The 22,118-nt window shown below is 42.9% G+C and overlaps 1 protein-coding gene across 1 annotated transcript; it reads left to right on the top strand.

Moving 5' to 3' along the window:
• The first annotated feature begins 190 nt into the window (after positions 1 to 190).
• On the top strand, positions 191 to 19,671 carry LOC138351691 (keratin, type I cytoskeletal 9-like). The gene is made up of 2 exons (XM_069303711.1): positions 191 to 238; positions 18,772 to 19,671. The coding sequence occupies exons 1-2, from the start codon at positions 191 to 193 to the stop codon at positions 19,669 to 19,671; spliced, it is 948 nt and encodes a 315-aa protein (XP_069159812.1).
• The last annotated feature ends 2,447 nt before the right edge of the window (positions 19,672 to 22,118 follow it).

Raw genomic sequence — 22,118 nt, 5'->3', positions numbered from 1 at the left:
ACTTGATTTTATGACAGTTATATTATAATATAACATCAAGTGACAATATATTGAGACATATCAGTGAAAAAAATGGTTGTAAAATACGCCACAGATACTGTGAATAATGCCACGAATATAAATTCTCGGCAAATCTGGTTGCTTGAACACCGCACGCGACGCCTCGGGAATGTACAATGCCTGAGCGATCATGTTGGATGACGTCATCGCCCAAGTTCTCGGCTCATTTACGTCATTGGTAAGTACAATTATATATCCTACGCAGAGATCACACTAACGTGATGCATCAAATGAACAAATCCACAAGGGCCGTGATGAGGATTCGAACCTGTGTCCGGGAGCATCACAGACACTGCCTTAATCGACTGAGCTACGACAGGGTAAAAGGGTTAAAACCGAAGTTCTACTGAACTTACTGGATCCCGTAGCCTCTCCGAGGCACAAACCAGGCTTTTACACAACCCCCTTCCCTGCACCCGAGCTATGTCAATAGGTCGTTCACCCTCTTCGCCCTTATATCATCACACACAGAGATCACACTAACGTGATGCATCAAATTAACAAATCCACAAGGGCCGTGACGAGGATTCGAACCTGCGTCCGGGAGCATCCTGGACGCAGGAGGGAGAACTTCGGTTTCAACCCTTTTACCCTGTCGTAGCTCAGTCGATTAAGGCAGTGTCTGGGATGCTCCCGGACGCAGGTTCGAATCCTCGTCACGGCCCTTGTGGATTTGTACAATTATATATATTTACTACAATTATATATATATGTTTTTATTTTTCTCGTGCTCAGGGAACACATATGAACACTTTCAGAAGACCCAAAATTTTTTTTTTTTTTTAAGCGTGACAATGTTAAGGGCTTTTAATAGTGGAGCAGCACAGGGGTTAAAATACTAATCTAACCTACAAACATATATATACAGATTTATGTCTGTCCTACATAAACAGTGTTCGAGGTGTCTTTTTACAGAGTGTTATTAATATGCGTTTACAAAGGTGAAATGTAATTCTGCCCAGCTTTCATATACCCTATATAGAAATACACACACACACACATAAACATACATACATATAGTAGTAGTAGGCCTCCGTCAATCCCGTGGGGTTATGGAGTTGTGCCCCGGGTGTCTAGTTGTTGTAGTCTAGTTGGATGCAGCGCCTGTTGTGGCTGTGAAGGCCAACCCGAGAATGACAGTCCCGACTGCAGCGAGCGCAGATAAACACCGAAGCGGGTCTGTCTGAGAGTGATTCGGGACATCCTCTGAAGTCTATTATCCTCCGCCTGCTTCTTCAATTCATCCTCGAATTGCTGGAGACCCTTCTGCACCTTGCATCTCCAGGCAGATCTGTCCGCAGCTGCTGCCTCCCAAGTGTTGATGTCGATGTTTATCTGCTTGAGGTCGCATTTGCAGGCATCTTTGAAACGCAGCTGAGGTCTTCCGGTGGGTCTCCTTCCTGATGCCAGTTCTCCATACAAGAGGTCCTTCGGTATGCGGCCATCGACTACATACGTTTACCTTCTATGTGGGCAGTTTGTACTTCTGCCCGAATATATATATATATATATATATATATATATATATATATATATATATATATATGCGAACAAGCCTGAATGGTCCCCAGGACAATATGCAACTGAAAACTCACACCCCAGAAGTGACTCGAACCCATACTCCCAGAAGCAACGCAACTGGTATGTACAAGACGCCTTAATCCACTTGACCATCACGACCGGACATAATGAGGTGATAGCCGAGGCTATTTGAACCACCCCACCGCCGGCACTCGGATAGTAATCTTGGGCATAGCATTTTACCAAATCACCTCATTCTTTGGGGCACACGTGAGGAACACAAATGCGAACAAGCCTGAATGGTCCCCAGGACAATATGCAACTGAAAACTCACACCCCAGAAGTGACTCGAACCCATACTCCCAGAAGCAACGCAACTGGTATGTACAAGACGCCTTAATCCACTTGACCATCACGACCGGACATAATGAGGTGATAGCCGAGGCTATTTGAACCACCCCACCGCCGGCACTCGGATAGTAATCTTGGGCATAGCATTTTACCAAATCACCTCATTCTTTGGGGCACACGTGAGGAACACAAATGCGAACAAGCCTGAATGGTCCCCAGGACAATATGCAACTGAAAACTCACACCCCAGAAGTGACTCGAACCCATACTCCCAGAAGCAACGCAACTGGTATGTACAAGACGCCTTAATCCACTTGACCATCACGACCGGACATAATGAGGTGATAGCCGAGGCTATTTGAACCACCCCACCGCCGGCACTCGGATAGTAATCTTGGGCATAGCATTTCACCAAATCACCTCATTCTTTGGGGCACACGTGAGGAACACAAATGCGAACAAGCCTGAATGGTCCCCAGGACAATATGCAACTGAAAACTCACACCCCAGAAGTGACTCGAACCCATACTCCCAGAAGCAACGCAACTGGTATGTACAAGACGCCTTAATCCACTTGACCATCACGACCGGACATAATGAGGTGATAGCCGAGGCTATTTGAACCACCCCACCGCCGGCACTCGGATAGTAATCTTGGGCATAGCATTTTACCAAATCACCTCATTCTTTGGGGCACACGTGAGGAACACAAATGCGAACAAGCCTGAATGGTCCCCAGGACAATATGCAACTGAAAACTCACACCCCAGAAGTGACTCGAACCCATACTCCCAGAAGCAACGCAACTGGTATGTACAAGACGCCTTAATCCACTTGACCATCACGACCGGACATAATGAGGTGATAGCCGAGGCTATTTGAACCACCCCATCGCCGGCACTCGGATAGTAATCTTGGGCATAGCATTTTACCAAATCACCTCATTCTTTGGGGCACACGTGAGGAACACAAATGCGAACAAGCCTGAATGGTCCCCAGGACAATATGCAACTGAAAACTCAGGGAGTATGGGTTCGAGTCACTTCTGGGGTGTGAGTTTTCAGTTGCATATTGTCCTGGGGACCATTCAGGCTTGTTCGCATTTGTGTTCCTCACGTGTGCCCCAAAGAATGAGGTGATTTGGTAAAATGCTATGCCCAAGATTACTATCCGAGTGCCGGCGGTGGGGTGGTTCAAATAGCCTCGGCTATCACCTCATTATGTCCGGTCGTGATGGTCAAGTGGATTAAGGCGTCTTGTACATACCAGTTGCGTTGCTTCTGGGAGTATGGGTTCGAGTCACTTCTGGGGTGTGAGTTTTCAGTTGCATATTGTCCTGGGGACCATTCAGGCTTGTTCGCATTTGTGTTCCTCACGTGTGCCCCAAAGAATGAGGTGATTTGGTAAAATGCTATGCCCAAGATTACTATCCGAGTGCCGGCGGTGGGGTGGTTCAAATAGCCTCGGCTATCACCTCATTATGTCCGGTCGTGATGGTCAAGTGGATTAAGGCGTCTTGTACATACCAGTTGCGTTGCTTCTGGGAGTATGGGTTCGAGTCACTTCTGGGGTGTGAGTTTTCAGTTATATATATATATATATATATATATATATATATATATATATATATATATATATATATACCCATATATGTATATATATATATATATATATATATATATATATATATATATATATATATTTTATTAAATATGACCGAAAAAGTAAGATTAATAATTCTAACACGAATTTTCTCAATCTTTCGTACATTATGCTTCACTGTTGGAGGTAAATCAAAAATCACTTCTCCAAAATTCATTTTTATTTCTAGTCTGACGCGACACGGGCGCGTTTCGTAAAACTTATTACATTTTCAAAGACTTCACAAATACACAACTGATTAGAACTTGCGTTTCCCTGATTTTATATCTACATTTGAGTGAGGTGGGAAGGGTGATGTGGCATTACATTTGAGTAAGGTGGGAAGGATGATGTGGCATTAGAGGATATTAATAGGGTATTAAAAGTATCAACACAAGACAGAACACGAAACAATGGATATTGAATAGAAGTGTTTGTAGAAAGCCTATTGGTCCATATTTCTTGATGCTTCTATATTGGAGCGGAGTCTTGAGGTGGGTAGAATATAGTTGTGCAATAATTGGCTGTTGATTGCTGGTGTTGACTTCTTGATGTGTAGTGCCTCGCAAACGTCGAGCCGCCTGCTATCGCTGTATCTATCGATGATTTCTGTGTTGTTTACTAGGATTTCTCTGGCGATGGTTTGGTTATGGGAAGAGATTATATGTTCCTTAATGGAGCCCTGTTGTTTATGCATCGTTAAACGCCTAGAAAGAGATGTTGTTGTCTTGCCTATATACTGGGTTTTTTGGAGCTTACAGTCCCCAAGTGGGCATTTGAAGGCATAGACGACGTTAGTCTCTTTTAAAGCATTCTGTTTCGTGTCTGGAGAGTTTCTCATGAGTAGGCTGGCCGTTTTTCTGGTTTTATAGTAAATCGTCAGTTGTATCCTCTGATTTTTGTCTGTAGGGATAACGTTTCTATTAACAATATCTTTCAGGACCCTTTCCTCTGTTTTATGAGCTGTGGAAAAGAAGTTCCTGTAAAATAGTCTAATAGGGGGTATAGGTGTTGTGTTAGTTGTCTCTTCGGAGGTTGCATGGCTTTTCACTTTCCTTCTTATGATGTCTTCGATGAAACCATTGGAGAAGCCGTTATTGACTAGAACCTGCCTTACCCTACAGAGTTCTTCGTCGACTTGCTTCCATTCTGAGCTGTGGCTGAGAGCACGGTCGACGTATGCGTTAACAACACTCCTCTTGTACCTGTCAGGGCAGTCGCTGTTGGCATTTAGGCACATTCCTATGTTTGTTTCCTTTGTGTAGACTGTAGAAAGGAAACAAACATAGGAATGTGCCTAAATGCCAACAGCGACTGCCCTGACAGGTACAAGAGGAGTGTTGTTAACGCACACGTCGACCGTGCTCTCAGCCACAGCTCAGAATGGAAGCAAGTCGACGAAGAACTCTGTAGGGTAAGGCAGGTTCTAGTCAATAACGACTTCTCCAATGGTTTCATCGAAGACATCATAAGAAGGAAAGTGAAAAGCCATGCAACCTCCGAAGAGACAACTAACACAACACCTATACCCCCTATTAGACTATTTTACAGGAACTTCTTTTCCACAGCTCATAAAACAGAGGAAAGGGTCCTGAAAGATATTGTTAATAGAAACGTTATCCCTACAGACAAAAATCAGAGGATACAACTGACGATTTACTATAAAACCAGAAAAACGGCCAGCCTACTCATGAGAAACTCTCCAGACACGAAACAGAATGCTTTAAAAGAGACTAACGTCGTCTATGCCTTCAAATGCCCACTTGGGGACTGTAAGCTCCAAAAAACCCAGTATATAGGCAAGACAACAACATCTCTTTCTAGGCGTTTAACGATGCATAAACAACAGGGCTCCATTAAGGAACATATAATCTCTTCCCATAACCAAACCATCGCCAGAGAAATCCTAGTAAACAACACAGAAATCATCGATAGATACAGCGATAGCAGGCGGCTCGACGTTTGCGAGGCACTACACATCAAGAAGTCAACACCAGCAATCAACAGCCAATTATTGCACAACTATATTCTACCCACCTCAAGACTCCGCTCCAATATAGAAGCATCAAGAAATATGGACCAATAGGCTTTCTACAAACACTTCTATTCAATATCCATTGTTTCGTGTTCTGTCTTGTGTTGATACTTTTAATACCCTATTAATATCCTCTAATGCCACATCATCCTTCCCACCTTACTCAAATGTAATGCCACATCACCCTTCCCACCTCACTCAAATGTAGATATAAAATCAGGGAAACGCAAGTTCTAATCAGTTGTGTATTTGTGAAGTCTTTGAAAATGTAATAAGTTTTACGAAACGCGCCCGTGTCGCGTCAGACTAGAAATAAAAATGAATTTTGGAGAAGTGATTTTTGATTTACCTCCAACAGTGAAGCATAATGTACGAAAGATTGAGAAAATTCGTGTTAGAATTATTAATCTTACTTTTTCGGTCATATTTAATAAAATATGTCTACAGGAAAGACTGCTACCAAAATATATATATATATATATATATATATATATATATATATATATATATTTTTTTTTTTTTTTTTTTTTTTTAATAGGGAAGGGAGTACCACCTCTGGCTGGAAGAAGGGGGACCCATAGCCTCGGAGGAAACCACACATAACGCATTGGAGGGAATGTGTATTCCCTCCAATACAGTTTCTGTGTGCTTTTCTCCTACCACCCCCTTCCCTTTTTTTTTTCCTTTATTGTGTATTTAAAGGTTACAAAACATACAAGACAAATGCCTAAAGGTTATGGATCTCTTGAAGCTCCTCCGCTTCTGGACAGGAACCGAGGACGCAGCAAGCATTTCCCCTCTGGATCGCCACACTGAGACGCTGAAATAAAAAACTGGAAGCCCTTGGGTCTCTGGTGACGTCAATGAGCTTGGACCCCAATTCCTTGAGAAATCCCAAGGCACTCTTGCCCCAGGGGCCATGCGTCTCAGACGCTATGGGAACAAAGAGGTATTGACCTTCCAGTCGCCTGTACTTGAGTGATTTTGCTGTTTCCCTGTGGTTGGCCGCCCCACCTGCTTGATCAGCTCCGAAGTGTACATAGATGTCAGCCAGGGTGGATACACATGTGTAGTCCCACACCAACTGTCTACACTCCTTCCATGAGTATATGGTGATGCCATCAGGGCGAAGTACGGGGAAATCCGGGTTTTGGACCCCTAGGATGCGAGGTTCTCTCTCCGCTGGGCATATATATATATATATATATATATATATATATATATATATATATATATATATATATATATATATATATATATATATATATATATATATATATATATATATATATATTAGTATATTTTGGTAGCAGTCTTTCCTGTAGACATATATTATTAAATATGACCGAAACAGTAAGATTAATAATTCTAACACGAATTTTCTCAATCTTTCGTACATTACGCTTCACTGTTGGAGGTAAATCAAAAATCACTTCTCCAAAATTCATTTTTATTTCTAGTCTGACGCGACACGGGCGCGTTTCGTAAAACTTATTACATTTTCAAAGACTTCACAAATACACAACTGATTAGAACGTATCTCTGATTTTATATCTACATTTGAGTGAGGTGGGAAGGGTGGTGTGGCATTAACACAAGACAGAACAGGAGGGGATATTAATAGGGTATTAAAAGTATCAACACAAGACAGAACAGAAACAATGGGTATTGAATAGAAGTGTTTGTAGAAAGCCTATTGGTCCATATTTCTTGATGCTTCTATATTGGAGCGGAGTCTTGAGGTGGGTAGAATATAGTTGTGCAATAATTGGCTGTTGATTGCTGGTGTTGACTTCTTGATGTGTAGTGCCTCGCAAACGTCAAGCCGCCTGCTATCGCTGTATCTATCGATGATTTCTGTGTTGTTTACTAGGATTTCTCTGGCGATGGTTTGGTTATGGGAAGAGATTATATGTTCCTTAATGGAGCCCTGTTGCTTATGCATCGTTAAACGCCTAGAAAGAGATGTTGTTGTCTTGCCTATATACTGGGTTTTTTGGAGCTTACAGTCCCCAAGTGGGCATTTGAAGGCATAGACGACATTAGTCTCTTTTAAAGCGTTCTGTTTTGTGTCTGGAGAGTTTCTCATGAGTAGGCTGGCCGTTTTTCTGGTTTTATAGTAAATCGTCAGTTGTATCCTCTGATTTTTGTCTGTAGGGATAACGTTTCTATTAACAATATCTTTCAGGACCCTTTCCTCCGTTTTATGAGCTGTGGAAAAGAAGTTCCTGTAAAATAGTCTAATAGGGGGTGTAGGTGTTGTGTTAGTTGTCTCTTCAGAGGTTGCATGGCTTTTCACTTTCCTTCTTATGATGTCTTCGATGAAACCATTGGAGAAGCCGTTATTGACTAGGACCTGCCTTACCCTACAGAGTTCTTCGTCGACTTGCTTCCATTCTGAGCTGTGGCTGAGAGCACGGTCGACGTATGCGTTAACAACACTCCTCTTGTACCTGTCAGGGCAGTCGCTGTTGGCATTTAGGCACATTCCTATGTTTGTTTCCTTAGTGTAGACTGCAGTGTGGAAACCTCCGCCCTTTTCCATGACTGTTACATCTAGAAAGGGCAGCTTCCCATCCTTTTCCATCTCGTAAGTGAAACGCAGCACGGAACTCTGCTCAAATGCCTCCTTCAGCTTCTGCAGATGTCTGACATCAGGTACCTGTGTAAAAATGTCGTCAACGTACCTGCAGTAAATGGCCGGTTTCAAGTTCATGTCGACTAAGACTTTTTGCTCGATGGTACCCATGTAGAAGTTTGCAAACAGGACACCTAGGGGAGAACCCATGGCGACCCCATCTACTTGCTTATACATGTGCCCATCCGGGCTCAAGAAGGGTGCCTCTTTAGTACAAGCTTGGAGTAGTTTCCTCAGAATATTTTCTGGCATGTCAAGAGGAGTACAGGCTGGATCACGATACACTCTGTCGGCTATCATTCCGATTGTCTCGTCCACAGGTACGTTGGTAAACAGCGATTCTACGTCCAACGAGGCTCTTATCCCTGTGGCCCGTGTGCCCCGCAGTAAGTCAACAAATTCCTTTGGAGACTTCAGGCTGAAGGCGCAAGGAACATAAGGAGTCAGCAGGCCGTTGAGTCGCTTCGCCAGTCTGTATGTGGGTGTGGGTATCTGGCTAATGATTGGCCGAAGTGGGTTTCCAGGCTTGTGCGTCTTGACATTTCCATACGCATATCCAGGTTTATATTCCCCAATGATCTTTGGCAGGTGGAGTCCGGATTTCTTGGCGTTCACAGTTTCGATCAGTTTGTTGACCTTTGCTTTTAATTCGGCTGTAGTGTCCTTCGTTATCCTTTGGAACTTAGTTTGGTCAGAGAGTATGATGTTCATTTTCGCCAGATATTCGTCTTTTTTAAGAATGACTTATATTGGCGACTTGTCACCTCTCCTGACAACTATCTCCTTGTTCTCACGAAGACTTTTAGCTGCCGCTTTAAGCTCGGGGGACAGTATGGTGCTTCTGTAGTTGCCTCGATTCTTTCCTCCTTCTGCAATAAGTTCTGCTTGTAAGGTATCTTTGGTAGTGACCTTCTTTTGTGTCTCGAGGTCGAATATGTCGTCCAACAGAATTTCCAACTCTACTTTCCGGGCCATCTCACTCGGTCTGGACATAACATGACAGTTTATGCCCAGATTTAGGAGAGTGACTTGGTCCTCAGTGAGGTTAATTCCTGCAAGGTTCAGGAAGCCATCTCTTGGTCGTGGAATTGCCATAGGTCCTCCATATAATGTTGTTAGTTTCTTGATAATCCTTGTTTCAGTGCTGAGGTGATGTTGGTCTGTGAGGATGTCGAGGTGTTGTTCAATGCGGGTACGGATACTATGGTCGATGTTGCTATTCCTCCACTCGTTTGAAGCATGAAGTAGTTGCGTTTTGTTGTCTTTGATTTCATTCTCTGCCTTGTATATCTGATCACGAATCAGATCCTGGCGATATTTTATCGTGAAGGCTTGATTCCTTGCTGCTGGGTCGTGCGCTTTAATATTAGTATATTTTGGTAGCAGTCTTTCCTGTAGACATATATTATTAAATATGACCGAAAAAGTAAGATTAATAATTCTAACACGAATTTTCTCAATCTTTCGTACATTACGCTTCACTGTTGGAGGTAAATCAAAAATTAATTCTCCAAAATTCATTTTTATTTCTAGTCTGACGCGACACGGGCGCGTTTCGTAAAACTTATTACATTTTCAAAGACTTTAGTTCACAAATACACAACTGATTAGAACTTACGTATCTCTGACTTTATATCTACATTTGAGTGAGGTGGGAGGGGTGATGTGGCATTAACACAAGACAGAACAAGAGGGGATATTAATAGGGTATTAAAAGTATCAACACAAGACAGAACACAAACAATGAATATTGAATAGAAGTGTTTGTAGAAAGCCTATTGGTCCATATTTCTTGATGCTTCTATATTGGAGTGGAGTCTTGAGGTGGGTAGAATATAGTTGTGCAATAATTGGCTGTTGATTGCAGGTGTTGACTTCTTGATGTGTAGTGCCTCGCAAACGTCAAGCCGCCTGCTATCGCTGTATCTATTGATGATTTCTGTGTTGTTTACTAGGATTTCTCTGGCGATGGTTTGGTTGTGGGAAGAGATTATATGTTCCTTAATGGAGCCCTGTTGCTTATGCATCGTTAAACGCCTAGAAAGAGATGTTGTTGTCTTGCCTATATACTGGTTTTTTTTGGAGCTTACAGTCCCCAAGAGGGCATTTGAAGGCATAGACGACGTTAGTCTCTTTTAAAGCGTTCTGTTTTGTGTCTGGAGAGTTTCTCATGAGTAGGCTGGCCGTTTTTCTGGTTTTATAGTAAATCGTCAGTTGTATCCTCTGATTTTTGTCTGTAGGGATAACGTTTCTATTAACAATATCTTTCAGGACCCTTTCCTCCGTTTTATGAGCTGTGGAAAAGAAGTTCCTGTAAAATAGTCTAATAGGGGGTATAGGTGTTGTGTTAGTTGTCTCTTCAGAGGTTGCATGGCTTTTCACTTTCCTTCGTATGGTGTCTTCGACGAAACCATTGGAGAAGCCGTTATTGACTAGGACCTGCCTTACCCTACAGAGTTCTTCGTCGACTTGCTTCCATTCTGAGCTGTGGCTGAGAGCACGGTCGACATATGCGTTAACAACACTCCTCTTGTACCTGTCTGGGCAGTCGCTGTTGGCATTTTGGCACATTCCTATGTTTGTTTCCTTAGTGTAGACTGCAGTGTGGAAACCTCCGCCCTTTTCCATGACTGTTACATCTAGAAAGGGCAGCTTCCCATCCTTTTCCATCTCGTAAGTGAAACGCAGCACGGAACTCTGCTCAAATGCCTCCTTCAGCTCCTGCAGATGTCTGACATCAGGTACCTGTGTAAAAATGTCGTCAACATACCTGCAGTATATGGCCGGTTTCAAGTTCATGTCGACTAAGATTTTTTTTCTCGATGGTACCCATGTAGAAGTTTGCAAACAGGACACCTAGGGGAGACTCCTTATGTTCCTTGCGCCTTCAGCCTGAAGTCTCCAAAGGAATTTGTTGACTTACTGCGGGGCACACGGGTCACAGGGATAAGAGCCTCGTTGGACGTAGAATCGCTGTTTACCAACGTACCTGTGGACGAGACAATCGGAATGATAGCCGACAGAGTGTATCGTGATCCAGCCTGTACTCCTCTTGACATACCAGAAAATATTCTGAGGAAACTACTCCAAGCTTGTAGTAAAGAGGCACCCTTCTTGAGCCCGGATGGGCACATGTATAAGCAAGTAGATGGGGTCGCCATGGGTTCTCCCCTAGGTGTCCTGTTTGCAAACTTCTACATGGGTACCATCGAGCAAAAAGTCTTAGTCGACATGAACTTGAAACCGGCCGGCTGGCGAATCACCAATCAGGGACATGTGGAGGGTGTGTGGAGTGGGGGGATCCTGGATACGTTTTGCCTCCTGGTCAAAACGTTTTGTGCTACTGGTGACGTATCTTGAATGTAGCATCTTATATTTGTATCTTTGGCGTAACTTGAAGTGGGGAAGAGCAGGCTCAATCTCTCTTGAAAGATATTATCGTCACAATATATATATATATATATATATATATATATATATATATATATATATATATATATATATATATATATATATATATATATTATTAAATATATATATATATATATATATATATATATTAAATATATAAATATTTATATATATATATATATATATATATATATATATATATATATATATATATATATATATATATATATATATATAAGGAAGGGAGTACCACCTCTGGCTGGAAGAAGGGGGACCCATAGCCTCGGAGGAAACCACACATAACGCATTGGAGGGAATGTGGGTCCCCTCTAATACAGTTTCTGTGTGCTTTTCTCCTACCACCCCCTTCCCTTTTTTTTTTTTCCTTTATTGTGTATTTAAAGGTTACAAAACATACAAGACAAATGCCTAAAGGTTATGGATCTCTCGAAGCTCCTCCGCTTCTGGACAGGAACCGAGGACGCAGCAAGCATTTCCCCTCTGGATCGCCACACTGAGACGCTGAAATAAAAAACTGGAAGCCCTTGGGTCTCTGGTGACGTCAATGAGCTTGGACCCCAATTCCTTCAGAAATCCCAAGGCACTCTTGCCCCAGGGGCCATGCGTCTCAGACGCTATGGGAACAAAGAGGTATTGACCTTCCAGTCGCCTGTACTTGAGTGATTTTGCTGTTTCCCTGTGGTTGGCCGCCCCACCTGCTTGATCAGCTCCGAAGTGTACATAGGTGTCAGCCAGGGTGGATACACATGTGTAGTCCCACACCAACTGTCTACCCTCCTTCCATGAGTATATGGTGATGCCATCAGGGCGAAATGCTGGGAAATCCGGGTTTTGGACCCCTAGGATGCGAGGTTCTCTCTCCGCTGGGCACCCAGCTGAGACGAGGCTTCTCTTGGTGATGTCATTGACCTCGTTGTGTCTTGCATGCCAGCCCTTTGTGCTTCCGCAATGCAACCCATGCAGTCCGTATTGGTCTGCTTCCACCCTGTTGCAAATACACTTGTATTCAGTGTGAATTGGGGCACCAAGGCGGAGGGCCACTGCTACACGAAGGGATTCTGGATCTAGGCGCGTGCCCATTGCAGACATGGGTACTGCCAGGAGGAAGTCTCCTGCATGGGGGGCACGCACTGCTCTGAGGCGGGCTTTCTCCTTGTCTGATGTTGCGACGCTTAGCATGGCATCAGCTACTTTTTCCACTAGAGGGTGGTCCCAGCCGGACTGTTTGTGTTGTTTTGTTGGCTCTATAATGGTTGCTGGGGCTGCAAGAACATTCCACTGATTTGAACATTCAGTGAAAGCAGGATCGTGTATTCCTGCTGAATCTCTCAGGGTTGCAGGTAAAATATCTCTGACGAGGTCGTGCGATGCATGAGAGGAGGAAAGGAAGGCTGGTAGAGCAATTTGGGAGGCTGTGCGGACACCAAGGCCGCCGAGTCTTACAGGAAGGGTTGCTTGCTCCCACTGAGAGTCGTCCAATGGCAGGTTCAGGACTTTCACCAGCATGGACCTCAGAAGGGTGTCATACACATTTAACTTAGGGCTGCTGTAGGATGGAGAACATCTCAGAAAGTAGGTCAACTTAGGGAGAGACAAGCATCTTGTAAGGAGAAAGAGAGCATCATGTTCATCAATCTTGTCAATCCTGTCCTGCATTCTCTTTAGGTCAGTGATTTTTGCAGCCAGGACCTCCTCGATTGCTCGTGGGCCAATGGGGGCACCCAGGAGAGTGCAGTCCGGTGGCTCGACAACGAGAATGTCTGGAAGAGCATTTTGTATTTGCCCAGTGATGTCTGGGTTGCGGGAGATTATTTCACATTTGGATGCATTGAGAATGAGGCCCAAGGCTGCTCCCTGCTCCTGGATTTTCCTTATATCCCCCAAAATGGTTTCCGGAGTTCCAGCTAGAGTGCCATCATCCAGGTACCAGATGTTTAGCTCGCTTGTCAGACTATCAGTGACCTCTTTGATAGCTAGGCAGAAAAGGAGGGGGGCTAAGGGGTCACCTTGTTGGACACCTTCACAGGAGTTTATTTCATGCTCCCCAAAAAGAAGCTTAGAGTCCCCACTATAGCACGATCGGATGAATGGGTAAAGGGGGACGGAAATGGTTGTGTACAGCCCTGAGGACAGCGTCTCGTCTGACTTGATTGAAGGCATTTTTGAAGTCAAGCTTTACTAGTGCCTTCTGGTCCGGGAGATCAACAATGTAAGCCCGCGCTGCATGTGCTGCAGCTTCACAACCTAGGGGAATCCCAAACCCGAGCTGATGAGGTTTCAGCAAGGTGGCTGCTTCCTGGCTGATAGATCTCACTGCAGCCTTAGCTACAAGGCGTCGGAGGGTGTTGCCAACGGCAATGGGCCTGATACCCCTATCCTTCTTCTTTAGAGCACAGAGTGCTGCTCCATAAAAGACAGGCCTGATGTCCTCAGGGATGCCGCCAGCCAAACACATGTTGGAGAATCTGGTAAGTTCCACTAGAAGGTCCTTTGCAGCATCTCCAAGCACCGGGTTCAGCATTTGTTTGATGTGCTGGGGTCTTAGGCCTGTAAAGCCCCCTGCTGAACCTGTTGAGAAAGACATGGCTGCTTTGTACACCTCAGATTCTCGAACAGTCAAGGGTTCTATGCCAGCATTTTTTTCCTGGGGATCCCTGCTGCTGTCGGGGGCTCTGGGTGGGTGTTTGTCTTGAAGAGCCTCTGCTGTCGTGGCGTTCCTGGGGGCAATAGTGTCATCGCTGGTCATGATTCTGATGGCACCTGTGGTATTGCCCTCTTCTATTTTCCTGGTGATCTGTGCTCTCATTTTGTGGTTCTCAGATGAGTTATTGTTAGTCGTCCTGCGGCTAGTGTTCTTGGCACGAGGGGGAAGGCGGACCAGGTTGTCTGCTCTGGGGAATTCATTAAGAGCTCTGATTACAGAGGTTGCTAATGACTTGTCTCTCCTGGGCGGTAATGCTAGGCATACATTCCCAAATAGAAGGAGATTGTGCCATGCTCCAATGGTTCTAGGAACATTGTTGACCTTTCTCAGCAGACTGGTGAGTTTGGCTGCTGCTTGATGACGGGCAGCCTTGGGGATGTGGGGCAAGGTCCTGGTGGACGTCGCTTTGATTGCTTCAAGCAGATTATCTGCTGAAATGAAGTTGAGGGAGGTATTGTTCCTCGCTCCTGCAGCAGGTTGTCCATCGTCACTGCCCCGGGGCAGGCGCCTAGACCCTAGACAACCACCTGAATTGAGAGAATGATAGCGGACAGTTCCATTTGAATTGAGACGATACCGTCTGTCACACACTTGACAGTTTCCTCTTGGGTGGCCATCTTCTTGGCTGGAAAGAGGCTGTGTGTCAGGTGCGGCATGTGCCATGCCTAGATGTGATGACGCCTGGCTGCCCCCTGAGTGCACCCTCTCCTTCCCAGGTGGAGAGTAACACGGCAAGCATTACCCTCCTGGGGGAGTTGGGCATGGCCTGGGCACCCTGTGTGGGTAGGCTGTGTTGATGGGCGGCTGGCTGGGTCGGGCGCAGGTAGCGGGGTGGGGGAAGATGGCGGGCGGGGGTGGTGGAGGGGGGGGCACACGAGGGAGGCCGCCGTCACACTTGTTACACACTATCAACACTCGGGGAAATCACTAGTGCACTTTGTTTTTAACACTACACTCACCGATTTGCGTATGAACGCACTAACTTTCCACTAACATCACTGTAGGCAGCTCGAGAGCCTCCCCCATCACTCCCCCCTTCCCCCCGTACCCCGCCTTGGGGGCTGGTGGGTGCCGGCACTGAGACGGCGGCGACCCTCCCCTCACCCTCACCCATACACTGTACCTGCCTCGCCATACACAAAGCTCAGACAACGCACCTTTCAACGTTCATAGTGTTGGAATGAAGGAGATACGGTTCTTCTTGTCACCCCCGGGGCCTTCAGCAGGTATTCATACCTACACAGGTCAAGTCTTGGCTGGCTCAGGCATCGTGATCCTCGCTGAAATTGGTTCAAGTGTAGGACCTTGCTCACCACGTGTCCGTCCCCCTCCTCCGTCCTTCGAAGTGTATATATATATATATATATATGTCGTACCTAGTAGCCAGAACGCACTTCTCAGCCTACTATGCAAGGCCCGATTTGCCTAATAAGCCAAGTTTTCATGAATTAATTCTTTTTCGGCAACCTAACCTACCTAACCTAACCTAACCTAACTTTTTAGGCTACCTAACCTAACCTAACCAATAAAGATAGGTTAGGTTAGGTAGGGTTGGTTAGGTTCGGTCATATATCTACGTTAATTTTAATTCAAATAAAAAAAAATGACCTCATACATAATGAAATGGGTAGCTTTATCATTTCATAAGAAAAAAATTAGAGAAAATATATTAATTCAGGAAAACTTGGCTTATTAGGCAAATCGGGCCTTGCATAGTAGGCTGAGAAGTGCGTTCTGGCTATTAGGTACGACATATATATATATATATATATATATATATATATATATATATATATATATATATATATATATATATATATATATATGTGTATATCACGAAAATAAACACGTGAAAATAAACACGTGTCCGTGGTCTGACATTGTCATATATATATATATATATATATGTCGTACCTAATAGCCAGAACGCACTTCTCAGCCTACTATTCAAGGCCTGATTTGCCTAATAAGCCAAGTTTTCATGAATTAATGTTTTTTCGTCTACCTAACCTAACCTAACCTAGCTTTTTTTGGCTACCTAACCTAACCTTACCTATAAATATAGGTTAGGTTAGGTTAGGTAGGGTTGGTTAGGTTCGGTCATATATCTACGTTAATTTTAACTCCAATAAAAAAAAATTGACCTCATGCATAGAGAAAAGGGTTGCTTTATCATTTGATAAGAAAAAAAATTATAGTAAATATATTAATTCAGGAAAACTTGGCTTATTAGGCAAATCGGGCCTTGAATAGTAGGCTGAGAAGTGAGTTCTGGCTACTAGGTACGACATATATATATATATATATATATATATATATATATATATATATATATATATATATATATATATATATATATATATATATATATATATATACATATATATACATATATATATATATATATATATATATATATATATATATATATATATATATATATATATATATATATATATATATATATATATATATATATATATATATATATATATATATATATATATATATACATGTATATATATACATATGTTATTAAATATGACCGAAAAAGTAAGATTAATAATTCTAACACGAATTTTCTCGATCTTTCGTACATTTCTTTTCACTGTTGGTAGTAATTCAAAAATCAATTCTCCAAAATTCATTTTTATTTTTATTTCTAGTCTGACGCAACACTTGAGCGCGTTTCGTAAAACTTATTACATTTTCAAAGACTTTAGTTTACACATACACAACTGAATAGAACTTACACATCTCCGATTTGTTTATATATACATTTGAGTGAGGTGGATGGGGTGAGGTGGTATTAATTTCATCAACACAAAACAGAACACGAAACAATGGGTATTGAATGGAAGTGATTGTAGAAAGCCTATTGGTCCATATTTCTTGATGCTTCTATATTGGACCGGAGTCTTGAGGTGGGTAGAATATAGTTGTGCATTAATTGGCTGTTGATTGCTGGTGTTGACTTTTTAATGTGTTGTGCCTCGCAAACGTCAAGCCGCCTGCTATCGCTGTATCTATCGATTATTTCTGTGTTGTTTACTGAATTTCTCTGGCGGTGGTTTGGTTGTGGGAAGAGATTATATGTTCCTTAATGGAGCCCTGTTGCTTATGCATCGTTAAACGCCTAGAAAGAGATGTTGTTGTCTTGCCTATATACTGGGTTTTTTGGAGCTTACAGTCCCCAAGAGGGCATTTGAAGGCATAGACGACGTTGGTCTCTTTTAAAGCGTTCTGCTTTGTGTCTGGAGAGCTTCTCATGAGTAGGCTGGCCGTTTTTCTGGTTTTATAGTAAATCGTCAGTTGTATCCTCTGATTTTTGTCTGTAGGGATAACGTTTCTATTAACAATATCTTTCAGGACCCTTTCCTCCGTTTTATGAGTTGTGGAAAAGAAGTTCCTGTAAAATAGTCTAATAGGGGGTATAGGTGTTGTGTTAGTTGTCTCTTCAGAGGTTGCATGACGTTTCACTTTCCTTCTTATGAACGAAACCATTGGAGAAGCCGTTGTTGACTAGGACCTGCCTTACCCTACAGAGTTCTTCGTCGACTTGCTTCCATTCTGAGCTGTGACTGAGAGCACGGTCGACATATGCGTTAACAACACTCCTCTTGTACCTGTCTGGGCAGTCGTTGTTGGCATTTAGGCACATTCCTTTGTTCGTTTCCTTAGTGTAGACTTCAGTGTGGAAACCTCCGCTCTTTTCCATGACTGTTACATCTAGAAAGGGCAGCTTCCCATCCTTTTCCATCTCGTAAGTGAAACGCAGCACGGAACTCAGCTCAAACGCCTCCTTCAGCTCCTGCAGATGTCTGACATCAGGTACCTGTGTAAAAATGTCGTCAACATACCTGCAGTATATGGCCGGTTTCAAGTTCATGTCGACTAAGACTTTTTGCTCGATGGTACCCATGTAGAAGTTTGCAAACAAGACACCTAGGGGAGAACCCATGGCGACCCCATCTACTTGCTTATACATGTGCCCATCCGGGCTCAAGAAGGGTGCCTCTTTAGTACAAGCTTGGAGTAGTTTCCTTAGAATATTTTCTGGTATGTTAGTAGTTTCTAAGGAAACTACTCCAAGCTTGTACTAAAGAGGCACCCTTCTTGAGCCTGGATGGGCACATGTATAAGCAAGTAGATGGGGTCTCAAGTGCTTCCCCATCTATATGATAATTGGGTGGTGGAAAATCACACGGAATGAGGGCACGAGTTTTCTGTACAGAGATAAGGAGTCCACATTCCTCAGTTCTAGTAGCAAAAGCAACGAGCAGAACTTGCATTCTAGGCTTGGAGGCAGCCTGAAAACATATTATAAGAAAAACAGATGACCGAGTCTTCATTATTAGTTGAAAGATCTTTAATAAGTTTATGCATTAGAACGTTGGAGAAGGAACTTACCATAGTGAAGATAGTGGCAGTGATAGTGGTGTCAGGAGAGGGGTAACTGACCACAGTGAAGGTGGTGGCAGGAGAGTGGTGGCAGGGGAGGGTGTATCTGATCACAGTGATAGTGGTGGCAGGAGAGGGGTAACTGACTATAGTGAAGGTGGTGGCAGTGAGAGTAGTGGCAGGAGAGGGGTAACTGACCATAGTGAAGGTGGTAGCAGTGAGAGTGGTGGCAGGAGAGAGGTAACTGACCATAGTGAAGGTGGTGGCAGTGATAGTGGTGGCAGGAGAGGGGTAACTGACCATAGTGAAGGTGGTGGCAGTGAGAGTGGTGGCAGGAGAGAGGTAACTGACCATAGTGAAGGTGGTAGCAGTGAGAGTGGTGGCAGCAGAGGGGTAACTGACCATAGTGAAGGTGGTAGCAGTGAGAGTGGTGGCAGGAGAGGGGTAACTGACTATAGTGAAGGTGGTGGCAGTGAGAGTGGTGGCAGGAGAGAGGTAACTGACCATAGTGAAGGTGGTGGCAGTGATAGTGGTGGCAGGAGAGGGGTAACTGACCATAGTGAAGGAGGTGGCAGTGATAGTGGTGGCAGGAGAGGGGTAACTGACCATAGTGAAGGTGGTGGCAGTGACAGCGGTGGCAGGAGAGAGGTAACTGACCATAGTGATGGTGGTGGCAGTGACAGCGGTGGCAGGAGAGAGGTAACTGACCATAGTGAAGGTGGTGGCAGTGACAGCGGTGGCAGGAGAGAGGTAACTGACCATAGTAAAGGTGGTGGCAGTGACAGCGGTGGCAGGGATGGAGCAGTCCTGTACAATGCAGCAGACCAAGACTGCCATCCTCCTCCAGGACTCAGACGATATTCCACGACCACATATCATTCTGTATAAACATTATATCGACCAAACAAATCAGATATCATTACAGTGATGAATCAAAACAGTTATCTTTATATTGATCAAGAAAAAATTACTATTACATTGTCCAGGCAAATCAGTAATTATTGTATTGGCCAAATAAATTTTTTATTAATATATTATCACATAAGTTAATTATTATATTGGCCAAGCGAGTCAATTATCATTTTATTGGCCAGAAAATTCAATTATTATATTGTCCAAGCATGAAAATTAATTTTATATTTAAAAAATAAGTCAGTTATTATTATATATACAAAAGAAGTCAATTATTATTATATTGTCAAAGCAAACCAATTATAATTATATTGTCCAAACAATAAATTTTCATTATATTGCCAAAATAATCAAATTATCATTATATTGCCAAATTAATCCAATTATCTTATACTGAATAGGTCAATTATTATTATAATGTCCAAGCAAGTTAGTTATCATTATATTGACCTAGCAAGTAAATTACTATTATAGTGATAAAAGTCTGGTAGCCGAGGTCGATGGGAAATTTTGGGAGGAATGAGGTTCATGGACAAAAAAAATGAGGACAGCACCATGCTGACGAAAAATTAAATCTGCTCTGGCCTATGCTAATTTATTCTACTCTAGGCATCTGTAGCTGAGATGTTCGTACAGACTCTATGAAGCTCTACCAGATGTTGTGAAGACGTATATCATAACTCCGCATCGAGGGAAAGACACCTATTGAGGATCACGCCTTATCTACTTAAGAGATCACTGAACAATTTAACTTAGTGTATCAAAGACGTACCAGCGAATACTCGTATCATTTCATGATTGGCAGTCGGTGATACAGTATGAATCATCTTAACATAATTTTTTTTAAAGTTCAAGAAGGGATTTAAACAACAATATATATGAGAGATCTCTACATCTGTGTGAAGTGAAAGGAATCAGCATATCCCACCATAGTTTTGGAAGATCTGCAAGGGGAAGGATACTGAGGGAGGGGTTCCATAATGTGGAATCAACACCTAATAACTTACCCGGAACCCATAATACTGAAAATATATTGCTTAAGCGCAAAGTCAACGGCAAACTCCAATATAAAGACAAATATGCAGGATATGATTAGTCATTTAATTAGTGGATCGTTGAAATGAAGATATTACACACATAATGAAGAAGAAGCCCTCAGTTTAGAAATACAAGGAATACAGTCAGTTATTATAAAAGCTTCAGTATTCCTCCACAAAACAATTTATTGTGAAATAGAAGAAACCACATTCAAATGTTCAGCTAAAATATCCAATTCCTAAAAAAAATACACATACCTAACAAGGTAATTAAGAATTATAAATATTACTGATTGCTTAAATACTTATAAGCATTAAAAAAAAACTTCCATGTCCACCAAGACAGATTTTAACTAGTAAAAGAGGTGGTAGTAGTTAATCTATTATCCTCAGCATTGCACCTAGTTTGATTTCGGGATTATTTACCAAGTGAAAATTTGAGTTTAACTTCGTTCCTCATAAAATAATTGATTGCAGAAATCCTACACGTACTACCATTCCATCAATACATTTTATAAAGAGCTCTCCACTCAGTTCTAATCCTTCCATAAAACAATTCATCAATTTGAAATTAAAAGTTAAAGACCATGAATAAGGTAGATCACTGCAAGATCAGTTCAGTGAGAGTGGGCACCTCCAACGTATTGAATGAATGAATGGAAAGTTATCGGTTCATTTTAGCAGCTTCATATTATCGATGATATTTTTCATAGAACAACAACAACAATCGGTAATTTTACCAGTTAAATTACCGCTTGAACAACTGTTTTTCACATTAATATTTACTCCGCAAGATTTATTCCACAATGCAACTGCAGGAAAGCAGGTGGATGAGCCTTTCCACTAGACAATGCAATGGCTCATGGTATGGTACTCTTTCATTAAGTGAAAACAGAGCATGAAGGATGAGAGATTACCATGAACTAAACCAAAGACTTCCTCGCTCGTGTATTAACAGGTGTGTGTGTGTATATAAATGTTACGGACCCGAGCCCAGCGTCCGAGCATGGAGCAGTGACGACCGCGCCATCTGTGGGTCAGCTCCCGAAACCCCCTCCAAATGGACGACGCCATCTAGTGAGGACGAGATATACTGGCCACAAGGGCTAGTTTCTTGTCCTGATCAAGCTCATAACACAGCCGCTGCTGACCTCTGGTGAGGTGACGCTTGGACAGCAACGCTATCTATGGAGCGGATAGGTGGACGTTTGTGTCTAAGCCTGTGAGTGAGGTGCCCTAGAGTGTCATTAATACTGATGACATGTCTGATTACAGAGTCGACCTGGGACTGCTGTATTGGACGAGAAGGCAGTCTACCCAAGGCAGCCGTAGAACCTCCACGCATTAGCCGCTGAAGCTCTGAGTCACCCCCCAGATGAACACTGT

Source organism: Procambarus clarkii, chromosome 50 (assembly GCF_040958095.1).
Source record: "Procambarus clarkii isolate CNS0578487 chromosome 50, FALCON_Pclarkii_2.0, whole genome shotgun sequence".
Lineage (NCBI taxonomy): Eukaryota > Metazoa > Arthropoda > Malacostraca > Decapoda > Cambaridae > Procambarus > Procambarus clarkii.
Note: the sequence above shows the minus strand (reverse complement) of the source record. Positions and strands in the feature narration are given on the sequence as shown.

Excerpts from the sequence above, each read along its gene's own strand:
- LOC138351691 (XM_069303711.1), top strand. The coding sequence starts at position 191 with ATGTTGGATGACGTCATCGCCCAAGTTCTCGGCTCATTTACGTCATTG. Across the intron at positions 239-18,771 it reads TCGGCTCATTTACGTCATTG|AACGTTGGAGAAGGAACTTA; the intron begins GTAAGTACAATT and ends TTTATGCATTAG.